This window comes from Micropterus salmoides, unplaced genomic scaffold (assembly GCF_014851395.1).
Source record: "Micropterus salmoides isolate LMB-PRFRI ecotype aquatic unplaced genomic scaffold, ASM1485139v1 Ms_hic_scaffold_20, whole genome shotgun sequence".
In the NCBI taxonomy this organism is placed as follows: Eukaryota; Metazoa; Chordata; class Actinopteri; order Centrarchiformes; family Centrarchidae; genus Micropterus; species Micropterus salmoides.
The window spans coordinates 1-26,087 of NW_024041151.1; the positions used below are offsets into that span (position 1 = coordinate 1).

The 26,087-nt window shown below is 42.5% G+C and overlaps 1 protein-coding gene across 1 annotated transcript in view; it reads right to left on the reverse strand.

The window, feature by feature from the left end:
- Window positions 1-383: 383 nt before the first annotated feature.
- LOC119914340 (multidrug resistance-associated protein 1-like) overlaps window positions 384-26,087 on the reverse strand; it is a gene marked incomplete at its 3' end in the record, with an annotated part of 31,500 nt that continues 5,796 nt past the window's right edge. Inside the window, exons 7-21 of the mRNA XM_038733591.1 lie at window positions 23,228-23,315; window positions 22,844-23,040; window positions 22,188-22,364; window positions 21,793-21,960; window positions 13,935-14,118; window positions 12,534-12,606; window positions 12,057-12,165; window positions 11,520-11,727; window positions 11,114-11,424; window positions 10,831-11,030; window positions 10,146-10,272; window positions 9,597-9,698; window positions 9,287-9,433; window positions 8,942-9,100; window positions 384-550 (exon numbers count right to left, since the gene is read on the reverse strand). Coding sequence (XP_038589519.1) covers window positions 384-550; window positions 8,942-9,100; window positions 9,287-9,433; window positions 9,597-9,698; window positions 10,146-10,272; window positions 10,831-11,030; window positions 11,114-11,424; window positions 11,520-11,727; window positions 12,057-12,165; window positions 12,534-12,606; window positions 13,935-14,118; window positions 21,793-21,960; window positions 22,188-22,364; window positions 22,844-23,040; window positions 23,228-23,315 — 2,417 coding nt within the window. The remainder of the gene's footprint in view (window positions 551-8,941; window positions 9,101-9,286; window positions 9,434-9,596; window positions 9,699-10,145; window positions 10,273-10,830; window positions 11,031-11,113; window positions 11,425-11,519; window positions 11,728-12,056; window positions 12,166-12,533; window positions 12,607-13,934; window positions 14,119-21,792; window positions 21,961-22,187; window positions 22,365-22,843; window positions 23,041-23,227; window positions 23,316-26,087) is intronic.

Below are 26,087 nucleotides of genomic sequence, written 5' to 3' on the forward strand. Positions count from 1 at the left end.
TCTGCTCACTCACTTTGCATTTTGTTCACTGATAGAAAGGATTCTTACTTTACAGCATTTTTCCATACCAACTTGTGTGGCCCCTGGTGTTGTGTTACGCTGGTGACAGACAGGATGTGAGACAGGCTGACAGTGGTAGGTAAATTCTCGAGCGAGCACTGGCCTGGATCATTTGTATCACATAATAGTGTACAATAGATTATCAGTGTTTTCTTGCCAGATTGACTCACAGCATGCAGAACAGATGCTGAAACGACTGGAAGCTGCAGTAGCTGAGCTCTGAGCAGTCCTATTGGTATACAGCGCTCACTGGCATTGCCCTGTGGAACTGTGTTAGGGTTATACATCGCCCTCTGCTGGTGGTCAGGTGTAGGTGGATCTACCTGAGGTTCTCTCCTCCTTCACAGCACTGATGGTTCAGTTTCTGTGGTAGTGCAGATACGAAGCTGCTGAGATGAGCCAGTTCCAGAGCTTTCCATAGATCCTCATCTGAGCAGGTTTCAAAGGGGTCCAGGTTCAACCTCAGAGAACCAGAAAACAGCACCGGGTCCTGGGAATGAAAGGTCAGGGGTCACCTCAAAGTGTGTGTGTTTTTCTGGGCTGGCACTCTCGCCTCTCTCTGATGCTGTACTAACTATATGAATGTAAATGCTCCGTACTTGTATGTAGTCTTTTCGACCACTCAAAGCGCTTTTAAACTACATCTGCATTCACACACATTCATTCACTGAGCCTAAGTGCTCAAACATAGACTAACACAACAAGTACTCACTGCAAGTTATACTAAATGTATGAAGTACTCACTGCATGTTATACTAACTGTATGAAGTACTCACTGCATGTTATACTAACTGTATGAAGTCGCTGCATGTTGTACTAACTGTATGAAGTACTCACTGCAAGTTATACTAACTATATGAAGTCGCTGCATGCTGTACTAACTGTATGAAGTACTCACTGCAAGTTATACTAACTGTATGAAGTACTCACTGCATGCTGTACTAACTATATGAAGTCGCTGCATGCTGTACTAACTGTATGAAGTACTCACTGCATGTTATACTAACTATATGAAGTACTCACTGCATGTTGTACTAACTATATGAAGTACTCACTGCATGCTGTACTAACTATATGAAGTACTCACTGCATGCTGTACTAACTGTATGAAGTACACACTGCATGTTATACTAACTATATGAAGTACTCACTGCATGTTGTACTAACTATATGAAGTACTCATTGCATGCTGTACTAACTATATAATGTACTCACTGCATGCTGTACTAACAATATAAAGTACTCACTGCAGGTTATACTAACTGTATGAAGTACTCACTGCATGTTGTACTAACTATATGAAGTACTCACTGCATGCTGTACTAATATAAAGTACTCACTGCATGTTATACTAACTGTATGAAGTACTCACTGCATGTTGTACTAACTGTATAAAGTACTCACTGCATGTTATACTAACTGTATGATGTATTCACTGCATGTTATACTAACTGTATGAAGTACTCACTGCATGCTGTACTAACTGTATGAAATACTCACTGCAAGTTATACTAACTGTGTGAAGTACTCACTGCATGTTGTACTAACTATATGAAGTACTCACTGCATGCTGTACTAACTATATGAAGTACTCACTGCATGCTGTACTAACTATATGAAGTACTCACTGCATGTTGTACTAACTATATGAAGTACTCACTGCATGCTGTATTAACTGTATGAAGTACTCACTGCATGTTATACTAACTATATGAAGTACTCACTGCATGCTGTACTAACTATATAAAGTACTAACTGCATGTTGTACTAACTGTATAAAGTACTCACTGCATGTTATACTAACTGTATGATGTACTCACTGCATGTTATACTAACTGTATGAAGTACTCACTGCATGCTGTACTAACTGTATGAAATACTCACTGCAAGTTATACTAACTGTATGAAGTACTCACTGCATGTTATACTAACTATATGAAGTCGCTGCATGCTGTACTAACTGTATGAAGTACTCACTGCAAGTTATACTAACTGTATGAAGTACTCACTGCATGTTATACTAACTGTATGAAGTACTCACTGCATGTTATACTAACTGTATGAAGTACTCACTGCAAGTTATACTAACTGTATGAAGTACTCACTGCATGGTATACTAACTGTATGAAGTACTCACTGCATGTTATACTAACTGTATGAAGTACTCACTGCATGTTATACTAACTATATGAAGTACTCACTGCATGTTGTACTAACTATATGAAGTACTCACTGCATGCTGTACTAACTATATGAAGTACTCACTGCATGCTGTACTAACTGTATGAAGTACTCACTGCATGTTATACTAACTATATGAAGTACTCACTGCATGCTGTACTAACTGTATGAAGTACTCACTGCATGCTGTACTAACTGTATGAAGTACACACTGCATGTTATACTAACTATATGAAGTACTCACTGCATGTTGTACTAACTATATGAAGTACTCATTGCATGCTGTACTAACTATATAATGTACTCACTGCATGCTGTACTAACTATATAAAGTACTCACTGCAGGTTATACTAACTGTATGAAGTACTCACTGCATGTTGTACTAACTATATGAAGTACTCACTGCATGCTGTACTAACTATATAAAGTACTCACTGCATGTTATACTAACTGTATGAAGTACTCACTGCATGTTGTACTAACTGTATAAAGTACTCACTGCATGTTATACTAACTGTATGATGTACTCACTGCATGTTATACTAACTGTATGAAGTACTCACTGCATGCTGTATTAACTGTATGAAATACTCACTGCAAGTTATACTAACTGTGTGAAGTATTCACTGCATGTTGTACTAACTATATGAAGTACTCACTGCATGCTGTACTAACTATATGAAGTACTCACTGCATGTTATACTAACTATATGAAGTCGCTGCATGCTGTACTAACTATATGAAGTCGCTGCATGCTGTACTAACTGTATGAAGTACTCACTGCAAGTTATACTAACTGTATTTTAGTACTCACTGTATGTTATACTAACTATATGAAGTACTCACTGCATGCTGTACTAACTATATGAAGTACTCACTGCATGCTGTACTAACTATATAAAGTACTCACTGCATGTTATACTAACTGTATGAAGTACTCACTGCATGTTGTACTAACTGTATAAAGTACTCACTGCATGTTATACTAACTGTATGATGTACTCACTGCATGTTATACTAACTGTATGAAGTACTCACTGCATGCTGTACTAACTGTATGAAATACTCACTGCAAGTTATACTAACTGTGTGAAGTATTCACTGCATGTTGTACTAACTATATGAAGTACTCACTGCATGCTGTACTAACTATATGAAGTACTCACTGCATGTTATACTAACTATATGAAGTCGCTGCATGCTGTACTAACTATATGAAGTCGCTGCATGCTGTACTAACTGTATGAAGTACTCACTGCAAGTTATACTAACTGTATTTTAGTACTCACTGTATGTTATACTAACTATATGAAGTCGCTGCATGCTGTACTAACTGTATGAAGTACTCACTGCTTGCTGTACTAACTGTATGAAGTATTCACTGCAAGTTATACTAACTGTGTGAAGTACTCACTGCATGTTGTACTAACTATATGAAGTACTCACTGCATGCTGTACTAACTATATGAAGTACTCACTGCATGCTGTACTAACTGTATGAAGTACTCACTGCATGTTATACTAACTATATGAAGTACTCACTGCATGCTGTACTAACTGTATGAAGTACTCACTGCAAGTTATACTAACTGTATGAAGTACTCACTGCATGTTATACTAACTATATGAAGTCGCTGCATGCTGTACTAACTGTATGAAGTACTCACTGCAAGTTATACTAACTGTATGAAGTACTCACTGCATGTTATACTAACTGTATGAAGTACTCACTGCATGTTATACTAACTATATGAAGTCGCTGCATGCTGTACTAACTGTATGAAGTACTCACTGCAAGTTATACTAACTGTATGAAGTACTCACTGCATGTTATACTAACTGTATGAAGTACTCACTGCATGTTATACTAACTATATGAAGTCGCTGCATGCTGTACTAACTGTATCAAGTACTCACTGCAAGTTATACTAACTGTATGAAGTACTCACTGCATGTTATACTAACTGTATGATGTACTCACTGCATGTTATACTAACTGTATGAAGTACTCACTGCATGCTGTACTAACTGTATGAATACTCACTGCAAGTTATACTAACTGTGTGAAGTATTCACTGCATGTTGTACTAACTATATGAAGTACTCACTGCATGCTGTACTAACTGTATGAAGTACTCACTGCATGTTATACTAACTATATGAAGTCGCTGCATGCTGTACTAACTATATGAAGTCGCTGCATGCTGTACTAACTGTATGAAGTACTCACTGCAGTTATACTAACTGTATTTAGTACTCACTGTATGTTATACTAACTATATGAAGTACTCACTGCATGCTGTACTAACTATATGAAGTACTCACTGCATGCTGTACTAACTATATAAAGTACTCACTGCATGTTATACTAACTGTATGAAGTACTCACTGCATGTTGTACTAACTGTATAAAGTACACTCACTGCATGTTATACTAACTGTATGATGTACTCACTGCATGTTATACTAACTGTATGAAGTACTCACTGCATGCTGTACTAACTGTATGAAATACTCACTGCAAGTTATACTAACTGTGTGAAGTATTCACTGCATGTTGTACTAACTATATGAAGTACTCACTGCATGCTGTACTAACTATATGAAGTACTCACTGCATGTTATACTAACTATATGAAGTCGCTGCATGCTGTACTAACTATATGAAGTCGCTGCATGCTGTACTAACTGTATGAAGTACTCACTGCAAGTTATACTAACTGTATTTTAGTACTCACTGTATGTTATACTAACTATATGAAGTCGCTGCATGCTGTACTAACTGTATGAAGTACTCACTGCTTGCTGTACTAACTGTATGAAGTACTCACTGCAAGTTATACTAACTGTGTGAAGTACTCACTGCATGTTGTACTAACTATATGAAGTACTCACTGCATGCTGTACTAACTATATGAAGTACTCACTGCATGCTGTACTAACTGTATGAAGTACTCACTGCATGTTATACTAACTATATGAAGTACTCACTGCATGCTGTACTAACTGTATGAAGTACTCACTGCAAGTTATACTAACTGTATGAAGTACTCACTGCATGTATACTAACTATATGAAGTCGCTGCATGCTGTACTAACTGTATGAAGTACTCACTGCAAGTTATACTAACTGTATGAAGTACTCACTGCATGTTATACTAACTGTATGAAGTACTCACTGCATGTTATACTAACTATATGAAGTCGCTGCATGCTGTACTAACTGTATGAAGTACTCACTGCAAGTTATACTAACTGTATGAAGTACTCACTGCATGTTATACTAACTGTATGAAGTACTCACTGCATGTTATACTAACTATATGAAGTCGCTGCATGCTGTACTAACTGTATCAAGTACTCACTGCAAGTTATACTAACTGTATGAAGTACTCACTGCATGTTGTACTAACTGTATGAAGTACTCACTGCATGTTATACTAACTATATGAAGTCGCTGCATGCTGTACTAACTGTATCAAGTACTCACTGCAAGTTATACTAACTGTATGAAGTACTCACTGCAAGTTATACTAACTGTATGAAGTACTCACTGCATGCTGTACTAACTGTATGAAGTACTCACTGCAAGTTATACTAACTGTATGAAGTACTCACTGCATGCTGTACTAACTATATGAAGTCGCTGCATGCTGTACTAACTGTATGAAGTACTCACTGCATGTTATACTAACTGTATGAAGTACTCACTGCATGTTGTACTAACTGTATAAGTACTCACTGCATGTTATACTAACTGTATGATGTACTCACTGCATGTATACTAACTGTATGAAGTACTCACTGCATGCTGTACTAACTGTATGAAATACTCACTGCAAGTTATACTAACTGTGTGAAGTACTCACTGCATGTTGTACTAACTATATGAAGTACTCACTGCATGCTGTACTAACTATATGAAGTACTCACTGCATGTTGTACTAACTATATAAAGTACTCACTGCATGCTGTATTAACTGTATGAAGTACTCACTGCATGTTATACTAACTATATGAAGTACTCACTGCATGTTGTACTAACTATATAAGTACTCACTGCATGCTGTATTAACTGTATGAAGTACTCACTGCATGTTATACTAACTATATGAAGTACTCACTGCATGCTGTACTAACTGTATGAAGTACTCACTGCAAGTTATACTAACTGTATGAAGTACTCACTGCATTATACTAACTATATGAAGTCGCTGCATGCTGTACTAACTATATGAAGTCGCTGCATGCTGTACTAACTGTATGAAGTACTCACTGCAAGTTATACTAACTGTATGAAGTACTCACTGCATGCTGTACTAACTATATGAAGTCGCTGCATGCTGTACTAACTGTATGAAGTACTCACTGCATGTTATACTAACTGTATGAAGTACTCACTGCATGCTGTACTAACTGTATGAAGTACTCACTGCAAGTTATACTAACTGTATGAAGTACTCACTGCATGTTATACTAACTATATGAAGTCGCTGCATGCTGTACTAACTGTATGAAGTACTCACTGCTTGCTGTACTAACTGTATGAAGTATTCACTGCAAGTTATACTAACTGTGTGAAGTACTCACTGCATGTTGTACTAACTATATGAAGTACTCACTGCATGCTGTACTAACTGTATGAAGTACTCACTGCATGTTATACTAACTATATGAAGTACTCACTGCATGCTGTACTAACTATATAAAGTACTTACTGCATGTTATACTAACTGTATGAAGTACTCACTGCATGTTATACTAACTGTATGAAGTACTCACTGCATGCTGTACTAACTGTATGAAGTACTCACTGCAAGTTATACTAACTGTATGAAGTACTCACTGCATGTTATACTAACTATATGAAGTCGCTGCATGCTGTACTAACTGTATGAAGTACTCACTGCAAGTTATACTAACTGTATGAAGTACTCACTGCATGTTATACTAACTGTATGAAGTACTCACTGCATGTTATACTAACTATATGAAGTCGCTGCATGCTGTACTAACTGTATCAAGTACTCACTGCAAGTTATACTAACTGTATGAAGTACTCACTGCAAGTTATACTAACTGTATGAAGTACTCACTGCATGTATACTAACTATATGAAGTCGCTGCATGCTGTACTAACTGTATCAAGTACTCACTGCAAGTTATACTAACTGTATGAAGTACTCACTGCAAGTTATACTAACTGTATGAAGTACTCACTGCATGCTGTACTAACTATATGAAGTCGCTGCATGCTGTACTAACTGTATGAAGTACTCACTGCAAGTTATACTAACTGTATGAAGTACTCACTGCATGTTATACTAACTGTATGAAGTACTCACTGCATGTTATACTAACTATATGAAGTCGCTGCATGCTGTACTAACTGTATGAAGTACTCACTGCAAGTTATACTAACTGTATGAAGTACTCACTGCATGTTATACTAACTGTATGAAGTACTCACTGCATGTTATACTAACTATATGAAGTCGCTGCATGCTGTACTAACTGTATCAAGTACTCACTGCAAGTTATACTAACTGTATGAAGTACTCACGGCAAGTTATACTAACTGTATGAAGTACTCACTGCATGCTGTACTAACTATATGAAGTCGCTGCATGCTGTACTAACTGTATGAAGTACTCACTGCAAGTTATACTAACTGTATGAAGTACTCACTGCATGCTGTACTAACTATATGAAGTCGCTGCATGCTGTACTAACTGTATGAAGTACTCACTGCATGTTATACTAACTGTATGAAGTACTCACTGCAAGTTATACTAACTTTGTGAAGTACTCACTGCATGCTGTACTGTTTAAGAATTCACTGCAAGGTGTACTACAGTATTTGTACTTTAATATTTAGGGCTAAGCTTGTTGACAATTATTTTATTGAATGTAAACACATTTTCTATTCTTATTATTTTGAAAGTCCGCTGCTCTCTGACTCTGCAGGCGCTCTATGGAGAGTAACCATGTCAACTTTTCTTGTGCGCTACACAGCTGTAGCCTGTTTAATTAAACTTTACCTGATAGGCTCATCTAGTTTTGCGGGGACGCTCTGCCGTGTGAATTCCCCCCTGCTGATGTCCTGTTTACTCCCAAACAGCGAGGATCAGTCTCTTATCCAATGATTTGTGCTGCGCGTCACGTACAAAAAGTTCAAGATAATGCTTTTTCTGCTGCTGTCTGATAAAAGACAAATGTTTCTGCTGATACCTGAAAACAGATTTCTATCTGTTCACCTGCTGCTCAGAAGGAGCCTGTTCTGATGTTCTGATCGTGGCTCTGGACTCTAACTTGTTTTACCAAACTAGATAAAAGGTAACGGCCTGGCAGCGGCAAATAGCTTTGGTTTAATATTTGATTTGATTACATTAATGTTTAAGTTGAGATTTACAAGAAATATTTTAGTGCTGCTGTGTAAAGGGAATACTGCTGGGAAAAAGCTCCTTATTTGTTTAAAGCACTTTTGTGTTTATAGCAGTACATTTAAATTAAAAGTGGGAATACACTACTTTAGAATTCATTATTACATTTTGCGCATAACAATGTGATTAATTGCGATTAAAATTTTAATTGCACTAATAATATTTGTGCTGTAGTATTTCCAGTGCACTATAATATTTGTACTACAGTAGTGTGAGGGTACTATAGTACTTGTGCTGCAGTATTTGCAGCACTGACCTGAGGAATGATGGTGATCCTGGAGCGGAGATCATGCAGGCCGATCTGAGCGATGTCGATCCCGTCAATAAAGATCCGTCCCTTCGCTGCCTCCAGAATCCGGAAGATCCCCAGAGCCAGAGAGGACTTCCCAGCTCCCGTCCTTCCAACGATCCCCACCTGCAAGTTCATTCTTTTAATCAACTTGTCTTCAGAGGATTTATTACACGTCATAAATTCATACAACTGTAACTGACCACTGTCAAATGAATACGAATATTTTCCTATTAGATGGATTTATTTCACTTTGGTACTCTGAGTGCAGATTAACACCACATGTATATTTTTACTCTGATCGTTTCTGACCTTTTCTCTGTCCTGGATGTTGATGCAGATGTGGTTTAAAGCCCAGTCCAGACCTTTACGGTACTGCAGTCCGTAGTCTTCAAACTGGATGTTTCCTGTGGTCGGCCAGGCTGCCGGCAACCAGCTGCCCTCGAGGGTCCACGCTGCCTGGGGAGACACATCGGGTCAGTAAGGTCAACACTAAAAACACTGATGGTTCAGAAGAAGCAGAAGCACATTAATAAAATACTTTCTACACGTTAAGCTTCAGACATGTTGGACTACGAGCCACAGATTTCAGTTTCCACATGAACCAGGTCCAGTTGCAGACCTCTTTAGGAGTGCTGTCGTACTCTTTGACTCTCTCCACCGACACAATGTTGTTCTCCACATCAGTCCAGGATCGAACAATCCAGCTCAGGATTCCCGTCACCTGCAGAAACACAAACCCTCCATCACTGAAGCTGAAGATTTCTTACACTGCAGAGCTTTCAGCGAGGCCTCTCTGACTCACTCCTGAATTTTAACAAACACAAATGACTGTCATTTATCTGAGGTGTTCTTTCAACACAGATGACACAGGAGTCAAAGGGAGTCGAGGCAGCGGTCTCTCTGAAACACTGCAGCCCGTGAGGAATCAAGTCCTGGTTGGCTGATTAATTAAAAATGACTAATTATAACTGTATTATTTCTAATGGCAGCTTTGTATTAAATAAGCTTTGCTTATAAACACTGCAGGCCTTTAGTGTTTTTTGGGTTAGGTGTCCAGTGTCAGGTATACTTTTATGGCAAACATACTGAATACGTACTGAAGTTGTAGAGGAAATGGAAAAGCATCTGTAATCTCCCTCAGAACCACTTTTAATAAAAAGTTTTGAACCTGGAGAGACTGTGACAATGCCAATCCCACGATGCCCGGGCTGAGTTCACCCCGACCTCGCACACAGAGGACGGCTGCAGCCAAAACCAACAGATTCCCCAAAAACTCCAGGTTCACTGCCAGCCATCTGACAGAAACACATTTAATGACAAAATACCTGAGTATCTGAGAAAATGAAATACTAAAACATGACAATACTGTGAGGGTAAAGTATTAGTACTACTCAGGAGGTAGAAATCAGGGACAAACACACTGAACAACTATAGAAACATTACAGAGAAAATATTCAAATAGACTATATTATACTATACACTACAGTTGCACTGTAATATTTATTTACTCATACACTGATGTATTGTAATTATGTATTACATTTTAGTCATTTTAGTCAACAACATTGCATGTTAATATAGTCCCAGTCAGCATCCAAGGACATTGTTGCTGTCTCGTCCCCCCCAGTGTGACCCGTCCACCAATGTGTCCCTGAGCAAGACACTTAACCCCTCGTTGCTCCAGAGGCGTGCAACCTCTGACATATATAGCAATTGTAAGTCGCTTTGGATAAAAGCGTCAGCTAAATGAAGAGTATTTCTGTTGTTTTATGAGTTTCTGATTCTGAAATACCTTTAAAGTACTATCACACAGAAAAACCTTTGAAACACTCTGGTGTGTTTTCAGTATGAACCTGGTGGCGACGAAGCGAGGGAAATAAGCTTCCTGATTGTTGTCAATGCGGCGGTTGGCCTGCAGGATGAAGTGTCGCTGTTCACAGAAGGCTCGGATGACGCTGGCGCCCTGCACCGTCTCATTAAAATGGCTGTAGATAGGCGAGCGACTCACCGCCTCCAGCCGTCGCAGCTGACACGACGCAGCCACATAGAAACTCTGGAGAACAGAAGCATAGAAAGCAATACTTACAGGGAGGCTGAACCTCATATGTCCAGATGACGTTCAGGAGAAACCTTTACCTGTATGAAGCCGTAAACACAGGTGAGGGGGAGGAGCACCAGCCCTGTGAAGGGTGTGGCCAGCAACAAAATGATGCAGATCTCCAGCAGCTTGAACAGGTAGCCCAGCATCATCTTTAGCCCATCAGGAATCATGCAGTCGATTGCATCGATCTCTTTGGAGAAGCGATTCAGAAGGTTTCCGCTGGGCGTGACCTCAAAGAAGGTCATGGTTGAGTGCAGGACACTGTGGAGGAGATCGGCGTGAAGGTGACGCGATGCTACAATACCTCCCAGAGCGATGGCAAGGGTCGTCCCGAACATGGCCATCCCTGAAACACAGAGAGGAACCTCAGTGAGCTCTGTTCTGCTGAATCATTCAGAGGGAACTCAAAGGTGTTGAGGTGTATGACAACCCTTGACCCACCCTGCGTGAAGCCCAGAGCTGCAAACACGCTCAGCTTCAGCTCGTGGTCGCTCTGCGTGCCATTGACGGGCGGGTCATCGGCCCACAGGCTCAGCCAATAGCTGTAGGCCAACGAGGCGGCCTGCTGGAAGGCACAGAAGAAGATGATGGTCATAATGAAGGTCAACCCGACGGTCCTGAAGTACTCTCTATACATCTGCAGCTTGACCTGACAGCAGAAGAAGAACACTGTTAATATCACACACTTCCTGTTTATTAAATTTTAAAAAATGGACATTTGTCACTGTGCAGCTTTCACCACTGAAAGTCTTGTTTTTTTATCTTATTTCAGGTCTTAGATGAGGTGGAACCACAATCATTTCCTTAGTTTAGCTCCTGTGGCTATTTAGTACCAGGAAGTTCTAGCTGAACACAGTTTTTATTTTAGGTAATCATTTTAAAGGTAGCTTTGTGAATTTTCTGTAAGTCCATGATGCTGCTGCCTACATAATAATACTGATACAAATATTACTCATATTGATGAAAAGAAGGACATACTCTCCCTATATGAGCTTTGTCAGCCTCTGTAAGTTTCCCAGCATCCTCAGCACAAAAGACTTGATCAACAGCTTCCATCATCTGAACACTGGCACTGCTCATATCACAGCTGGAACACACAAACACATAGACATCATTAATTACACAGATAAATAATGTGACGGTAACCCCCCCCCCAACCGGTGGAGGCAGATGGCCGCCCACCCTGAGCCATGGTTCTGCTCGAGGTTTCTGCCTCTTAAAAGGAAGTTTTTCCTTGCCTCGGAACTGTTGGGCTTCTGTAAATATCATCACAGAGTCGGTCTAGACCTGCTCTTTATGAAAAGCGCTGTGAGATAACTGTTGTTGTGATTTGGTGCTATATAAATAAAATTGAATTGAATTAAATATATCAATGCTGAATAATTCAACGCTGATTAAATCAAGGCTGAAGAAATCAACCCAGAATAAATCAACGCTGAATAACAGTTTTCTCACCTGATCAGCTGCTCCTGAGAAAGATCGATGGAGAAATCAGTCATACTGAGGCGAGACACCGACTTCCTGCTGCCTACAAAAACACACACACACAATTATCCACATACACACACACTGCACATACAAATATGCACAGTTTAACATGTATTACTTTACAACAATGACATTTTGATTGTATCAGTGAGCTTTGCACCTTTATACAACTTTGTTTGTTTTTCTCCTTGTTCATGAATAAATATGATGCAAGTTATCCTTTAATAACATTCAGGGATTTTCATGCCGCAGATTTTCAATACTGAGTACAAATGTCACTGTGGACTAAACTGTGTATCACGTTCCATTGCTTGTACACAAGTAAAATCAAAAATATAGCCACAAGCAGCAATGATCGGGATCGAAGCAGGTCGCAAAAAATTAAATTTGCAACCCACCTGCCAATTTTCGTGTTTCCAAGTTTTTTTAGCAGAGAAAAATAATAATAAAAATTCAAAGGGTCCAGTTGGAATAGGCAAAAATTGACTCACTATGGCCTCAACAAATAATAGAAAACACACGACATGGGTGTAAACCCCCATTGCTGGCAACTGGGACTTGGACCCTGGAACTTTGTATCCACAGAACAGGTCACTTCTTGACTGAGCCGGTGGTAAGAGTTAGTTTCCAAACACCTTCTCACCAGTTGAGGTAGTGACACAACAGTCAAGATGTTGGTGAGAAAATTATGAAAATAATCAGACATCATTCTGCTGGTTTTGGGTGTGTTGTCACTCATTTTGGTGGCGTTTGATCCAACACTGAGCAGAAAAGACAATGTTGTGCATACTGTACAACTCATAGTAAGATACTGAACATCACTGCAGACTCACCATTTGACCAATCTAAAAGCCCTTTGAAACGCTTTATATTGGCCATATAGAGAATGTGCATGTTGATTTATCATTTGAACAAAGACTTGTGGAGATATAGTTGTTAAAAATACAGAGTGACTGACTTCTGAATTGACCATATCTGTGATTGTGCTGAAATAATTCCACCTCTCTAGGATGTACGGTTGATTTTCTTAAATTGTTTGAAGTTTGGAATGAGAAATGTCTAGAAATTTACCTTTATTGTAATAAGCCACGCCCACTTTAAGCAATCATTACTAAACTTTATAGATCAGCTTAGCAGTGACCCTAGATAGTACAGACTGATTTTTTTATGAATCCATGCAGCAGATTACAAGATATAAACTTTTTCACAGGTGTGCCCCCTAGTGGAAGAATATCTCAAGACTGCTCAGCTTTCATTTAGGCCCGATTAATAGGAGGGATTTGCAACCTGGGCTCTTCCTGAGCTCTGGTTAGTTTAGTTACTGTCGTTTTATTCCTTTCTACTAAGAAGTTAAGTTTTTACTCTTGCCTCTGGGGGTGGAGCTCTCTCTGAACTGGTTTCCACTGAAGGTGCGGATGAATTTGGCAAAGGCTCCCTTCCTGTCCATCAGTTCCATGTAGGAGCCCATCTCAGAGATGTGACCATTCTCCATCACCAGGACCAGGTCTGCTTTAGACAGGAAGCTCAGGCCGTGCGTTACCAGCACTCTCGTCTACAAAAACACATCGAAACACATATTACAAGGTTTAACAGGACTTTGGTCAGCTGCATGGCCGGCAGTGGCCATATACACATTATTGAGAAATCTCCGGCTGGTGCTAAAGTTCGGTCTGCAAGACCGGACCACAGAAAAAGACATTCCGGACTTTAGGGTACAGATGTACACTCAGTCCAGGTTACAGGGTTCTCCTGGTCCTTCGTGGCCAGAACTCTGAGCGGGATGCAGTGGTTGTAAACTGGGGTCTGAGTCACCAGTAACCCCTCCCAAGCAGGACTGTACTTCTTCTTTTGTGGAGGTGGAGGGCAGCTTGGGATGGCTTCCACTTTATCCATTTGTGGACTCACTCAGTACCTGGGCTACCAGCTAACAGAGGACAGCTAGTAGCCCAGCTACTGCGTCTCCTGCCTTAACCCTCAAAAGTCATCATAATGTGTATACTACAGTGATATCAGATGAATGTATTAATAGTTATATGACCATAAAGACGAAAAATAAAAACAGAAATCGAATCTCACAGAACTATATTCAAATCACATTGAAAAATTTAATGAACAATAATTTGGGTTTCTCTGAATTGTTCCCCTTAGTCTTGGCAATCAGGGGAAAAGAAATTAACTGTCTAACAAACACACATCAAAAATTACATTAACTTTTATGTGTGTCATGCAAGCAATTTTTTGGCTGGCTGAGCAATGCTGCCTACTACATGTGGTCCTTTTTCATGTCAAGAAGTCAAACAAAACGTGTACAAACCTCTGTGGTAAAGATAAACTAGATCTTGCCATGCACCCAAGACACGCGCCCTGGACGTGTGACATATGCGACGGAGAATCTACACATATTTATTACATTTACCCACTTCTACACATTATTTCAGGTGTTGCCCTGATCATATAGATTTATTTATATGGGGATGGGGTAAATCTTATGTTATTCCATTGTGCAATGCGTTTGAGATCAGTGCTACCACACACATGCCTACACAGTGTCTGATTGGTCAACATGTCAAAAGAGGAGGAAAGATCGATAAATAATCACAGAAGACGTTTGGTGGTGGATGCATCTTTATGGATTACAACGCTTCTGAGAGTGACACGATTGCACTCATTGACATGGCACAACAATAACCTTCAAGTCAAAAAAACCATCTGTCCATCTGTTTCTGTATTCCACAGAAAAAACAAAACAGTAAAAATGGTAGTGGTACTGACAGAAACTGAATATTGGTACTAATGAATATAGTAATAATAATCATAATACTAATAAGACTAATAGTAATAATAATTGTAGCAGAGGGTGTCGAGCAGGAACACGGGGGCAGCAGGTGACCCTCAACCACAGATCCAGACTCCACAGCTCCAGAGCCAGAAAACCTGCAGGAAGTGATAGGAGGAGAGAGGAGAGGGACGAGAAAGCACAAGACTACCAGAAAGGGGAGAAGTAACATACATGAATGGGATGAGGTTGCATACAGAGGGAGAGAAAGGGAGAGAGAGGCTCAGTGCATCATGGGAAATCCCCTGGCAGTCTAGGCCTATAGCAGTATAACTAAGGGATGGTTCAGGACTCACCTGAGCGTGTTCCACCCAGGTGATACTGAAAATCACAACATAGTCATGGTAGGATGCATAGCAGACTTCCAAATCCTGGAGGACTTTTGAAGTAAGTCTAAAAGTCATCACAGTGAACTTGAAGAGTCAATCAGGTAACTTCAGAATTACATGCTCATTGAGTGTTGTTTTGCCATGATAAGTAGTGATGGTGCTTTCTGAAGGTCTGGAAGGAGTTGACATCCATGCTTAATTTCTTAGATAAGAAATTGTATCATGTGACGTGTCCCTTCGTGGTTGCCAATTATGAAGGTTTTCCCTTGTCTTGGTGGACCTCGGGATGATATAGCTCCATTGGTGTTTTAACAAAGATGTAATGATTACCTGTGCCTGAAACCACTTTCCCATGGTGAGATCCTAGCAATCATGAGAAGTGTGCCGCATGGTTCTGCACACGATTGGTGGGAGTCGTGTGAAATTTCAGAGTGTTTTCCTGGCGTCGTTTCTTCCAGAGGACTATGCTGACGTTATGGAAGAAAAAATTTGAACCAGGGTGCAGGGCAGAAATGAGTCACTTTGTTACTTCGTTTTCTCCTTTCAAGCACTTAACATTTGCCCTCTTCAGCCACAGATGTGCAAATCTATGAATCCCTTTCTGGAATGTCAGCTCCGTGGTTGGGTTACTTCCATAGAAGAGCTGGTCTGACTCAGAAGTCAGATTGAAAGAGATCATGAAAATCAAAAAAGGTACATGAGGACAATAAAAGAAACTAAATAAAAATTAAAATAAAAGCTAATGTTACTACGGAAAGAACTGTAAATAGAGAAACTGTTTTGCTGGTATTGACATGGACCATGCACCGGGCTCCTGCCCTCAATTTCATGGCCCCCCAAGTAGCCTAAAGTATGGGAAGCAGCAGAAGTCGCAAAACAGACTGCAGAACCAGATAGAAAGGGTTCCATGGCTACCTGTGCTAGTCAGCCTGGCAACAAGAACCGCCAGAGGCAAAAGTCTATTAGCCTGGAAGAGACTCCAGCTTGTGCACTTGTTAGTCTGAAACAGTTGTTCGTGCCCGTCACTGTACGCCAGCATCATGGGAAAGCACTTGTGGACTACTTACACATTACTGCACGCAAACCTCTGGAGTAAGATTAAGGGCCCAAATGAGTCCCTCATATTGTGGCAAGGTGGCCCAATGTATCTTGCAAATGTACTTGTGTATCCATTGGTCCTGGGGTTAGATTTTATGGCCATAAGTGGTCTCCTAGTTAATATTTAGGCCCAGGTGTACTCTTTTCCTGGTGATGACTAGGCAAGAGTTTTCCCTTTCTAGCCTCTCCTGTCCCCTGCTGAAAGTTGGGGTGACCTGAACATGAACAGGACACTTACATTTACATTTACTCATTTGGCTTTTATCCAAAGCAACTTACATTTGAGGAACAACATACAAGCATCAACAGAGCATCAAATACAGCTGACAATAAATACTAGTAAGAGCTCATAGTACATATCACATCAATGGGGTAAATACCTAGGGAAGGAAGTAAGAGTTAACAAAAAGTGCAATCAAAACAAAAAAGTGCAATCAATACAAGATAATTGTAGGTGATAGATGAAGAGCACAGGAAGTGCATGTTAGAGGTTAGGAGTTAGAGGTGTTATAAGAGGAAGTGTTCTCGGAAAAGATTCATTTCAAGAGCTTCATGAAGTTAGAGAGGGACGCCCCTGCTCTGATGGCGTGTGGTAGCTCGTTCCACCATCGTGGTGTCACAGATGAGAACAGCCGGGACTGGGATTGCTTTGTGTGAAGGGATGGCAGAGCCAGGCGGCGTTCGTTGGAGGAGCGTAGTGGCTGAGAAGGAACGTAAGTTTGTATTACGGAGTTTAGGTAGATGAGTGCAGACCCAGTAGTCACTCTGTATGCAAGCATTAGTGACTTAAATTTGATTCTGGAGGCCACGGTGAGCCAGTGGAGGTCACTGAGTAATGGAGTGACATGAGTCCTTTTGGGCTGATCAAAAACCAGATGCGCTGCTGCGTTCTGAACCATTTGTAAGGGTTTCACCGCACAAGCTGGGAGACCTGCTAGGAGGGCATTGCAATAGTTGATGCAACAGATAACCATGGCCTGTACCAGAAGCTGGGTGGCATACTGAGTGAGGTAGGGCCTGATTTTCCTTATGTTGTATAGAGCAAAGCAGCACGACCGAGAGACAGTAGCAACATGGTCTGAAAAGGACAGCTGGTCATCAATCATGACACCCAAGTTTCTCACCACCTTGGTTGGAGTGATGGTTGTGGAGTCAATTTGTAGTTTGATGTTATGGTGGATAGATTGCTTGGCTGGAATGACCAAGAGTTCAGTCTTAGAGAGGTATAGTTGAAGGTGGCAAGCCTTCATCCATGCAGATATATCCGATAGACAGTCCGTGATCCGTGCCGAGACGGTGGGATCGCCTGGTGGGAAGGATAGGTAGAGTTGCGTATCGTCTGTGTAGCAGTGGTAAGAGAAGCCGTGCGAGTGAATGATCGGCCCACAAAACATTGTAGGAACGCCCCGAGAAGTAGGATTTGAACCACAGGACTGCTTTACTCGAGATGCCCATTGCTGAGAGAGCGGATAGCAGGATCTTATGGTTGACTGTGTCAAAGGCAGCTGAAAGGTCAAGCAGGATAAGAACCAAGGATTGGGCTGCAGCTTTAGTTGACCTTAGGGCTTCTGTTAGTTGGTCATTCCATGAGAGGAATTCTGAGACCTGTTTGAATACTGCCCGTTCAATAGTTTTGGATAAAAAAGGTAAAAGAGACACTGGTCGATAGTTCTCAACTTGAGTTGGTTCAAGTGAGGGCTTTTTGAGCAAGGGTGTAACCTGAGCCCTTTTGAAAGTGGTCGGGAAGGTTCCTGAAGTCAAAGAAGTATTTATCACATGAGTGATTGTCGGGACCACAGTAGGAGATATGGCTTGGAGGAGATTCGTAGGAATTGGGTCCAGTGGGCATGTAGTTGGACGGCTATGGGTCAAGAGTTCTGATACTTCGCTCTCTGTGAGAGGAGTAAACGAAGAGAGTGAACAACCACCTGGGAGGGCAGAGGAAAAGATGTAGGAGGACTGCTACAATGGTTGAGTTTGAGTGTTTCAGAGAATTGGCTAGTTATAGCCTCCACTTTGCCTGTGAAGAAGGCAGCAAAGGTATCAGCAGACAAGTTTGTGGGTGGTGGAGGTGGATTTAATAGCGCTTTAAAAGTGGAAAATAATTTCCTTGAGTCAGTGGCACTGCTTATTCTGTCATTATAGAATGCAGTTTTGGCAGCACTGATGCTTGTTGAGAAGGAGGATAGGAGCAATTGGTAGCCCTTAAGGTCAGCAGGGTCTTTGGTTTTTCGCCATTTTCTTTCAGCCGCTCTGAGATCAGTATGGAGCCCACAGATGGTATCAGTTAGCCACGGGTGGGACTGGTTTGGGCGAGCAGGCTTGGTGGATAGAGGACACAGGCTATCCAGGCACAAGCTGAGTGTAGAGCACAGAGATTGTGTGGCATCATTGACCTCAAGTGAGGAAAATGTGTTGAGGGAGGGTAGAGCGGAAGGTACAACTGAGGCAAAGTGAGTGTGAGACAGGTTGCAGAGGTTGCGGCAGTGTGAGACCAATGGTGTTGGAAGAATGGGCTTTTCCTGTAGGCATACCGTGAACTGAATGCAATAGTGGTCAGACACATGTAGATGTGTGACTGTTAGGCACTCTGTGGCACAATTTCGGACAAGAACGAGGTCAAGCACCTTGCCAGCTTTGTGGGTCGGGGGGCTGAGAACCCATGTTAGATCAAAGGACTGAATCAGAGACAAGAAGTCTGCTGAGTTTGAATTGTCTAAGTGAATGTTCATGTCACCGAGGACAAATAGGGGACAGTCATGCTCTGGGATTGAAGACAGCAGTGTGTCTAGCTCCTCCACAAAGTTACCCATTTGTCCTGGTGGACAGTATATGACAATCACAGAGACCTTTACCTTGAGCGGACACAAAGACAGCATGGCATTCCAAGGAGGCATATTGATTCGGGGATAGCAGCTGTGTGAATTTCCATTTGTTGGAAATTAAGAACCCAGTCCCACCCCCCCTCCCAGATGGCCGGGGTGTGTGGGTGAAAGAGTAATTGATGGACAGTGCAGCGGGGGTAGCAGAGTTTTCTGGTTTGATCCAGGTCTCAGTGAGCGCCAGTAGCCCAAGAGATAATGTGCATAAGCAGTGATGAAGTCAGCTTTGTTGACTGCCGACTTTTCTGGTTTGATCCAGGTCTCAGTGAGCGCCAGTAGCCCAAGAGATAATGTGCATAAGCAGTGATGAAGTCAGCTTTGTTGACTGCCGACTTCTGTACACTTCCCTGGCACCTACATTACCGGTGATAGTCTGTGGGACATAGCCTGGTTGCCTGAGGGAGAGGACTTGCACAGTTTTCTCCATACTGCTGGTGTGGACAGTACTTTAAAGGGGAGGGATTGTGATCAATTGCACCAACCGTTGCTGAACAATTCCCGGGTCTGCATGACCATTTTAGGCCACACCTCAGTGCTCAACCATAAAATCCGATGAGCCGATAGCGCCTTTCTAGTCTTTTCGACCGCTTTTACACTACATCTGCATTCACCATTCACACACATTCATACACTGAGCCTAAGTGCTCAAACGGAACCTAACATTCACACACATGTATGAGTATCTTGCCCAAGGACATTTCGACACACAACCAGGGGGAGCCAGGGATTGAACCGCCGACCTTCCGATTAACGGCCAACCCGCGCTACCTCCTGAGCCACAGCCGCCCCTATGTGTGTAGATAATGTGTGATGCGTGATGTTGTGGTTTCCCAGAGCCCCTATCGATCGCCCCTACAGAAGCGGTAGATTGTGTAAGAGCAAATCCAAGATATGCTCCAGCAGGGTATTATTGTGCCTTCCAGTTCACCATGGGCGTCCCCAGTGGTGCTGGTACCCAAGAAGGATGGTGGGCATCCCCAGTTTTGTGTCGATTTTCGTTGTGTTAATCAACATAGTGTTGGAGATGCCTATCCTGTACCAACCATTTCTGAGATACTAGAATCTCTAGAGGGGTTCAGTTGGGTTCACCACCTTAGATCTCAATAGTGGTTGTCGGCAGGTTGAGATGGTCCCTGAAAGTCAAGCCCTCACGGTGTTTGTCACGTGTTTTGGACTGTTCTAATTTTGAGTTATGCCTTTTGGCCTGAAAGGAGCCCCAGCTACATTCCAGAGGCTGATGAATCAAGTTCTCCAGAGCTGCCTAGGAGACTTCTGTATGGTGTACTTGGATGATATTGTAATTTATTCCAAGGATGTCCATACACACTTTCATGACGTCCAGCGAGTGTTTGATTGTCTCCACTCAAATTGAAGAAATGCCACTTCTGTCGCCCAGAGCTTAAGTTCCTTGGACATGCAGTGAGCAAGGAAGGAGTGCGGGCAGATCCTGCGAAGATAGAGGCACTTCTTGACTCCCCTCTGCCAAGAAACCGCAGAAAAGAAAGGAAGTCCAAAGGTTTCTGGGTCTTGCTGGATGGTACCATTGTTTCGTCCACAACTTTTCAATGATTGCTGAGCCGCTTAATGCACTGAAGAAGAAAGGAGCCATATTTCAGTGGATAAATGAGAGTCAGACGGCATTTCAATGTCTTAAAGACCATCTGACCTCACCTCGTTTTTAACACCACTAAAGCAAACTCCAGGCTTATTCGCTGGGCTCTGCATCTGCAGGAGTTTTTGTTCATTATCAAATATTGCACGGGTAAATTGAACAATGCTCCCGATGCTCTGTCGAGAGCCATGGTCCATACCCCTCTGGCATTGTACACCTTACCTCTGGGCAGTGATGAGAAGTTTCAGTTCTTATTTTCATTTATTATGTGGTTGGGAACTAGGCCTCAGTCACCTTTCCCCTGAGGCCTGTGAAAACGGTATTGCCACATAATTAACAGTGATCATCTTCCTTCGTCATTTCAATGTGACTTTCTAGTTAAATGAAGGTTTCAGATATGATGTGTATGGCTTCTGTCATTTGGCCAACAGCTTGCTGTCGGAGGAAAAATGGAGGTGCAGGGTCTCACCTTGTCTTTAAGGAGTCCTCTGGGTCCAATGACTCGATCAAAGATGTGTTGTCCCACGTGAGCATCAACGGCCGACAGCGGGTCATCCAGCAGGTAAACATCGGACTTCCTGTAGACGGCCCGAGCTAGACTAACCCTCTGCTTCTGACCTCCGGACAGATTCAGACCCTGCAGTCAGTAAAGACATCATCAATAAACAGAAGCAAAATACAGTCAAACTGTCAATAATTAACATTTATAGTAAAAAACTGTCAACAACAAGCAGCCAATACTGAATAGTTAACATTAAACAGTCAGAGCGTCTGTACTGAGGTACACATCAGCCCTCTAAACAAACACACAGTCTGGGCTTAGGTTGCCATGGACAGACCAGGACCCAGAGGCAGTGTTGATACCTTCTCCCCAATCTCAGTGCTGTCTCTAGCGGGCAGGATGTCCAGGTCCGGTAGCAGAGCGCAGGCTTCCAGCACACAATGGTACCAGCTCTCCTTCCTCTCTCCACAAAACAAAATGTTGTCCTTCAGAGAGGCGTTCTGGATCCAAGCTTGCTGGGGGACGTAGGCCACTGAACCCTGCACCAGTCAAAAGTCAAGTCAAGATTCTGCTGTAAAATACATAAATCCAACAGAGGGATCTTCACTTTTAAATAGGAGAGTATTGATTTTCAAATCTTCTCTGGAAGCTTCACTAGAAGCAGCTGATAACTGCAGCTGCTACCCCTGCCACTCCTGTAGAAATATGGAACTCCTGTAGCACCACATGCAGGCAAAAAAAACTATGCCACAGACCTGCTGAACAAATTCAACTGTTAAAGTTTGGTTTTGTGCTGCTCAGGGTCTCTCAGTCTATGTGATCGAAGATGCATATGCAGGTAACATTTGGTATTGCAATAACAGACCCAAGGATATTGTGTTGGCTGGAAAATGTGACCTAATCTCACCCAGACAGAGCACTGCACATGCTCAGTATTTCTCTCCCTTGAGATGACATCACACACACAAAGTTTTATAAAACTTAAACCTTCACAGTTTAAAATAAAGACAAATGTTACCTTGATGGAGACGAAGCCACACCTCCTCTCCATCTCTCCCAAAATGACTGATAGCAGAGATGACTTCCCTGAGCCAACATGGCCGACAACCGCCACCAGGGAGCCCGTCTTCACCTTCATGTTGATCCTCTGCAGACATGGCGGCCCACCACTGGTCCAGGAGAAGTACCCGCCCTCAATCACCACAGCGTCTCCATCTGTAGAAAGAACATGGTTCCACCTGGTTCCTCCACACAAAGTTCACCCTGCTTCCAGTCTTTATGCTAAACTAACAGTTTCCCCCTGCTTCCAGTCCTTGTGCTCAGGCTAGGCTTGAGGTTTTGGTACTGGACACACCGGTGAAACTGATTCCTGTCCCGTTAAGTTGGGCAGGTGGTATCGTACCTCTGCTGTGAGGGAGTCTGTCCACGTTGTCGGGCTTCATCTCGTCTTGGCACAGGAAGTTTCTCAGACGTCTTAGAGAGATGATGGCCTGAACGTGATAAAACAGATCCGTCATAGAAACAATGAACACATCATGTTCAAGTACATGTTCAGCACTTGTGGGGTGGCTGTTACTCAGGAGGTAGAGCAGGTTGCCCGTTAACCTGTAGGTCGGCGGTTCAATCCCTGGCTCCTCCAGGCTGCATGTCAAAGTTGGGTAAGATACTGAACCCCGAATTGCCCCTGGTGGCTGTTCCACCAGCGTGTGAATGTGTGTGAGTGGTGAATGCAGATGTAGTGTAAAAGCGCTTTGAGTGGTCGAAAGGCTAGCAGTAAAGACTTTGAATGAGACAATTGTATAAAAACAACTTCCTTCAAACTATTCTGCACAAGCAGCAGAGTTAGTTACACTGACAGAAACAAGTATATAATATCCATCCAGAGGCAAACCTATCGCTCACACACTGGTTGCTGAACTTCTTGATGCTGTGCTGTTGCCCAAAATGATTGCTGAGTGTAATTGTGACGCCCACATGAACAACCTTGATCCTATCTCACAGGGGAACGCCAGAGCTGACCTTGCAGCAAAGGCTGCAGCAAAACTGACGTCAATCTCTCAGTGTACACTTTTAACTGACCGGGCATTGACTTCTAAGCTGCAGGCATTGCAGACGAGAGTGACTCCAGTTTGGAAAATGTTATTTGGTACGTCCCAGATGAGACGCCAGCCTGCTGTATCTGTTACCTTCTGATGCTGAATTGACACATGGTAAAGACCACGTTACAAAAGGGAGTGTGACAGGAGCTGAACAGATAAATGTTTCAGAGACACTAGGAGTTAGGGCAGCTTCTACTTGGGGGCTTCCTTTGTTGACAGGAAGTTAAAAATCATGGCTGAGGAACTCAAACTCTGAGACATCAGCATGGTCAGCTTTGGGGTTTCCACAGCAAGATTTTGGAACAGGTCTCATAACTCAGCAGGGGGTTCCCAAGCCCATCATGACAACGAATCCAACAGCCCGGACTGGCATGGTGTTTTCAGAAGGTGGTGTTTCACACCAAGAAATTGCTTTCTGGGGACATCACTGTGCAAGCAAATGGTTACAGCAACCTGTGGCACCATGTGTAATGACGAAGCTACGGAGGTGTGTAGATGGGCGCAGCTGAACATCGCACAGCTGAACCTGATGGACACCACCAGCTTGCACCACCCAGGAAGTGACAAGCCAGTCCTTGCGATTCCCTCATCTGAGGAGGCTGTGGATTGCTGAGGCAACACGTGTGGGTATGTGGACAACATGCATATCAGTCTTATCAGAGACACGGATGGTATGGGACGTGTTATCTTGTGAACCTGATGATCTCTTCAATTCAATTTTATTTATATAGCACCAAATCACAACAACAGTTATCTCACAGCGTTTTTCATAAAGAGCAGGTCTAGACCGAACTCTATGATGTTATTTACAGAAGCCCAACAGTTCCCACCAAGAGCAGCACTAGGAGACAGAGGCAAGGAAAAACTTCCTTTTAAGAGGCAGAACCATGGCTCAGGGTGGGCGGCCATCTGCCTCCACCGGTTGGGGTGAAAGAGAGAGAGAGAGAGGGCAAGAGAGGAACAGAGAGAAAAACAGAGGGATGGAAGGAGAGAGAGAGGTGAGGGAGGCAGCCTACACAATATCCACACAGAGGTACAGACAGTAAAGGTGATGTTGCTATAGACTAAATGAAAAATGGTACAGATATTTATAGTAGTGTTAATGATAATAATTGTAATGTTAATGATTATAATAACAATAATAACAACAGGACTAGTAACAATAGTCGTTGTAGCAGAGGGTGTCGAGCAGGAACACGGGGGCAGCAGGTGACCCGCAACCACAGATCCAGACTCCACAGCTCCAGAGCCAGAAAACCTGCAGGAAGTGATAGGAGGAGAGAGGAGAGGGACGAGAAAGCACAAGACTACCAGAAAGGGGAGAAGTTGTGTTAGTAACATGCAATAATGGGATGAAGTTGCATCTGTCACCATCCTACCCTCTGAGTCATTTCCACACTCACTACTATGGCAGAGCAAGGCGCTCAACCACCAGAGTTTCGGAAGCAGAGAAAGGCTTCGGTGGCTTCCTCCCCTGGTGGGGGTCTGTGAACAATGGACTAAGATAGATGGACTGGCTATTGAACTTGAAAACCTGACAGCCCGGGTGGAAGTGGGTTTTCCACCCCAACTGTGCAGGGCATCAGAAAAGTAGCAAAACAGAATGGCAATGGACCTGATGCTGGTGAGTCGTTACGTTTATTAATTTAGCTAACGCTTTTATCCAAAGTGACTTACAATTGCTGTATATATCAGAGGTCGCATGCCTCTGGAGCAACTAGGTGTTAAGTGTCTTTCTCAGGGAGACATTGATGGATGTGTCACAGTGGGAAATTGAACCTGGGTCTTTCACACCAAAGCCATGTGTCTCATCCACTCCACCACCATCCCCCCAAGGCGGAGTTTGCCACACTATTGGAACGGACTGTTGAGGGTACGCCCCAGATGTCTCAGACGCCATGACTCATGTTGTCTCACATCTGAATGATCTGCTGCATGAAGAGAAAAGCCAGGACTCACATGCAACATGTGGACCACAGGTGGATGGAAGAATGTGCCGATAAAAGGGTTGAAATGTACATGGAGTGTTGCTGTGAGTCCTTCTGCAGAAAACTGTAATAAAATTCATTGAAAAACCTGAGCTGTTAATTTGAAAACTCGACTTGCCATCTCCCCCACCCCCGAGTACATCTCCAGACTGTGCCCACTCTGATGCAGACTCTA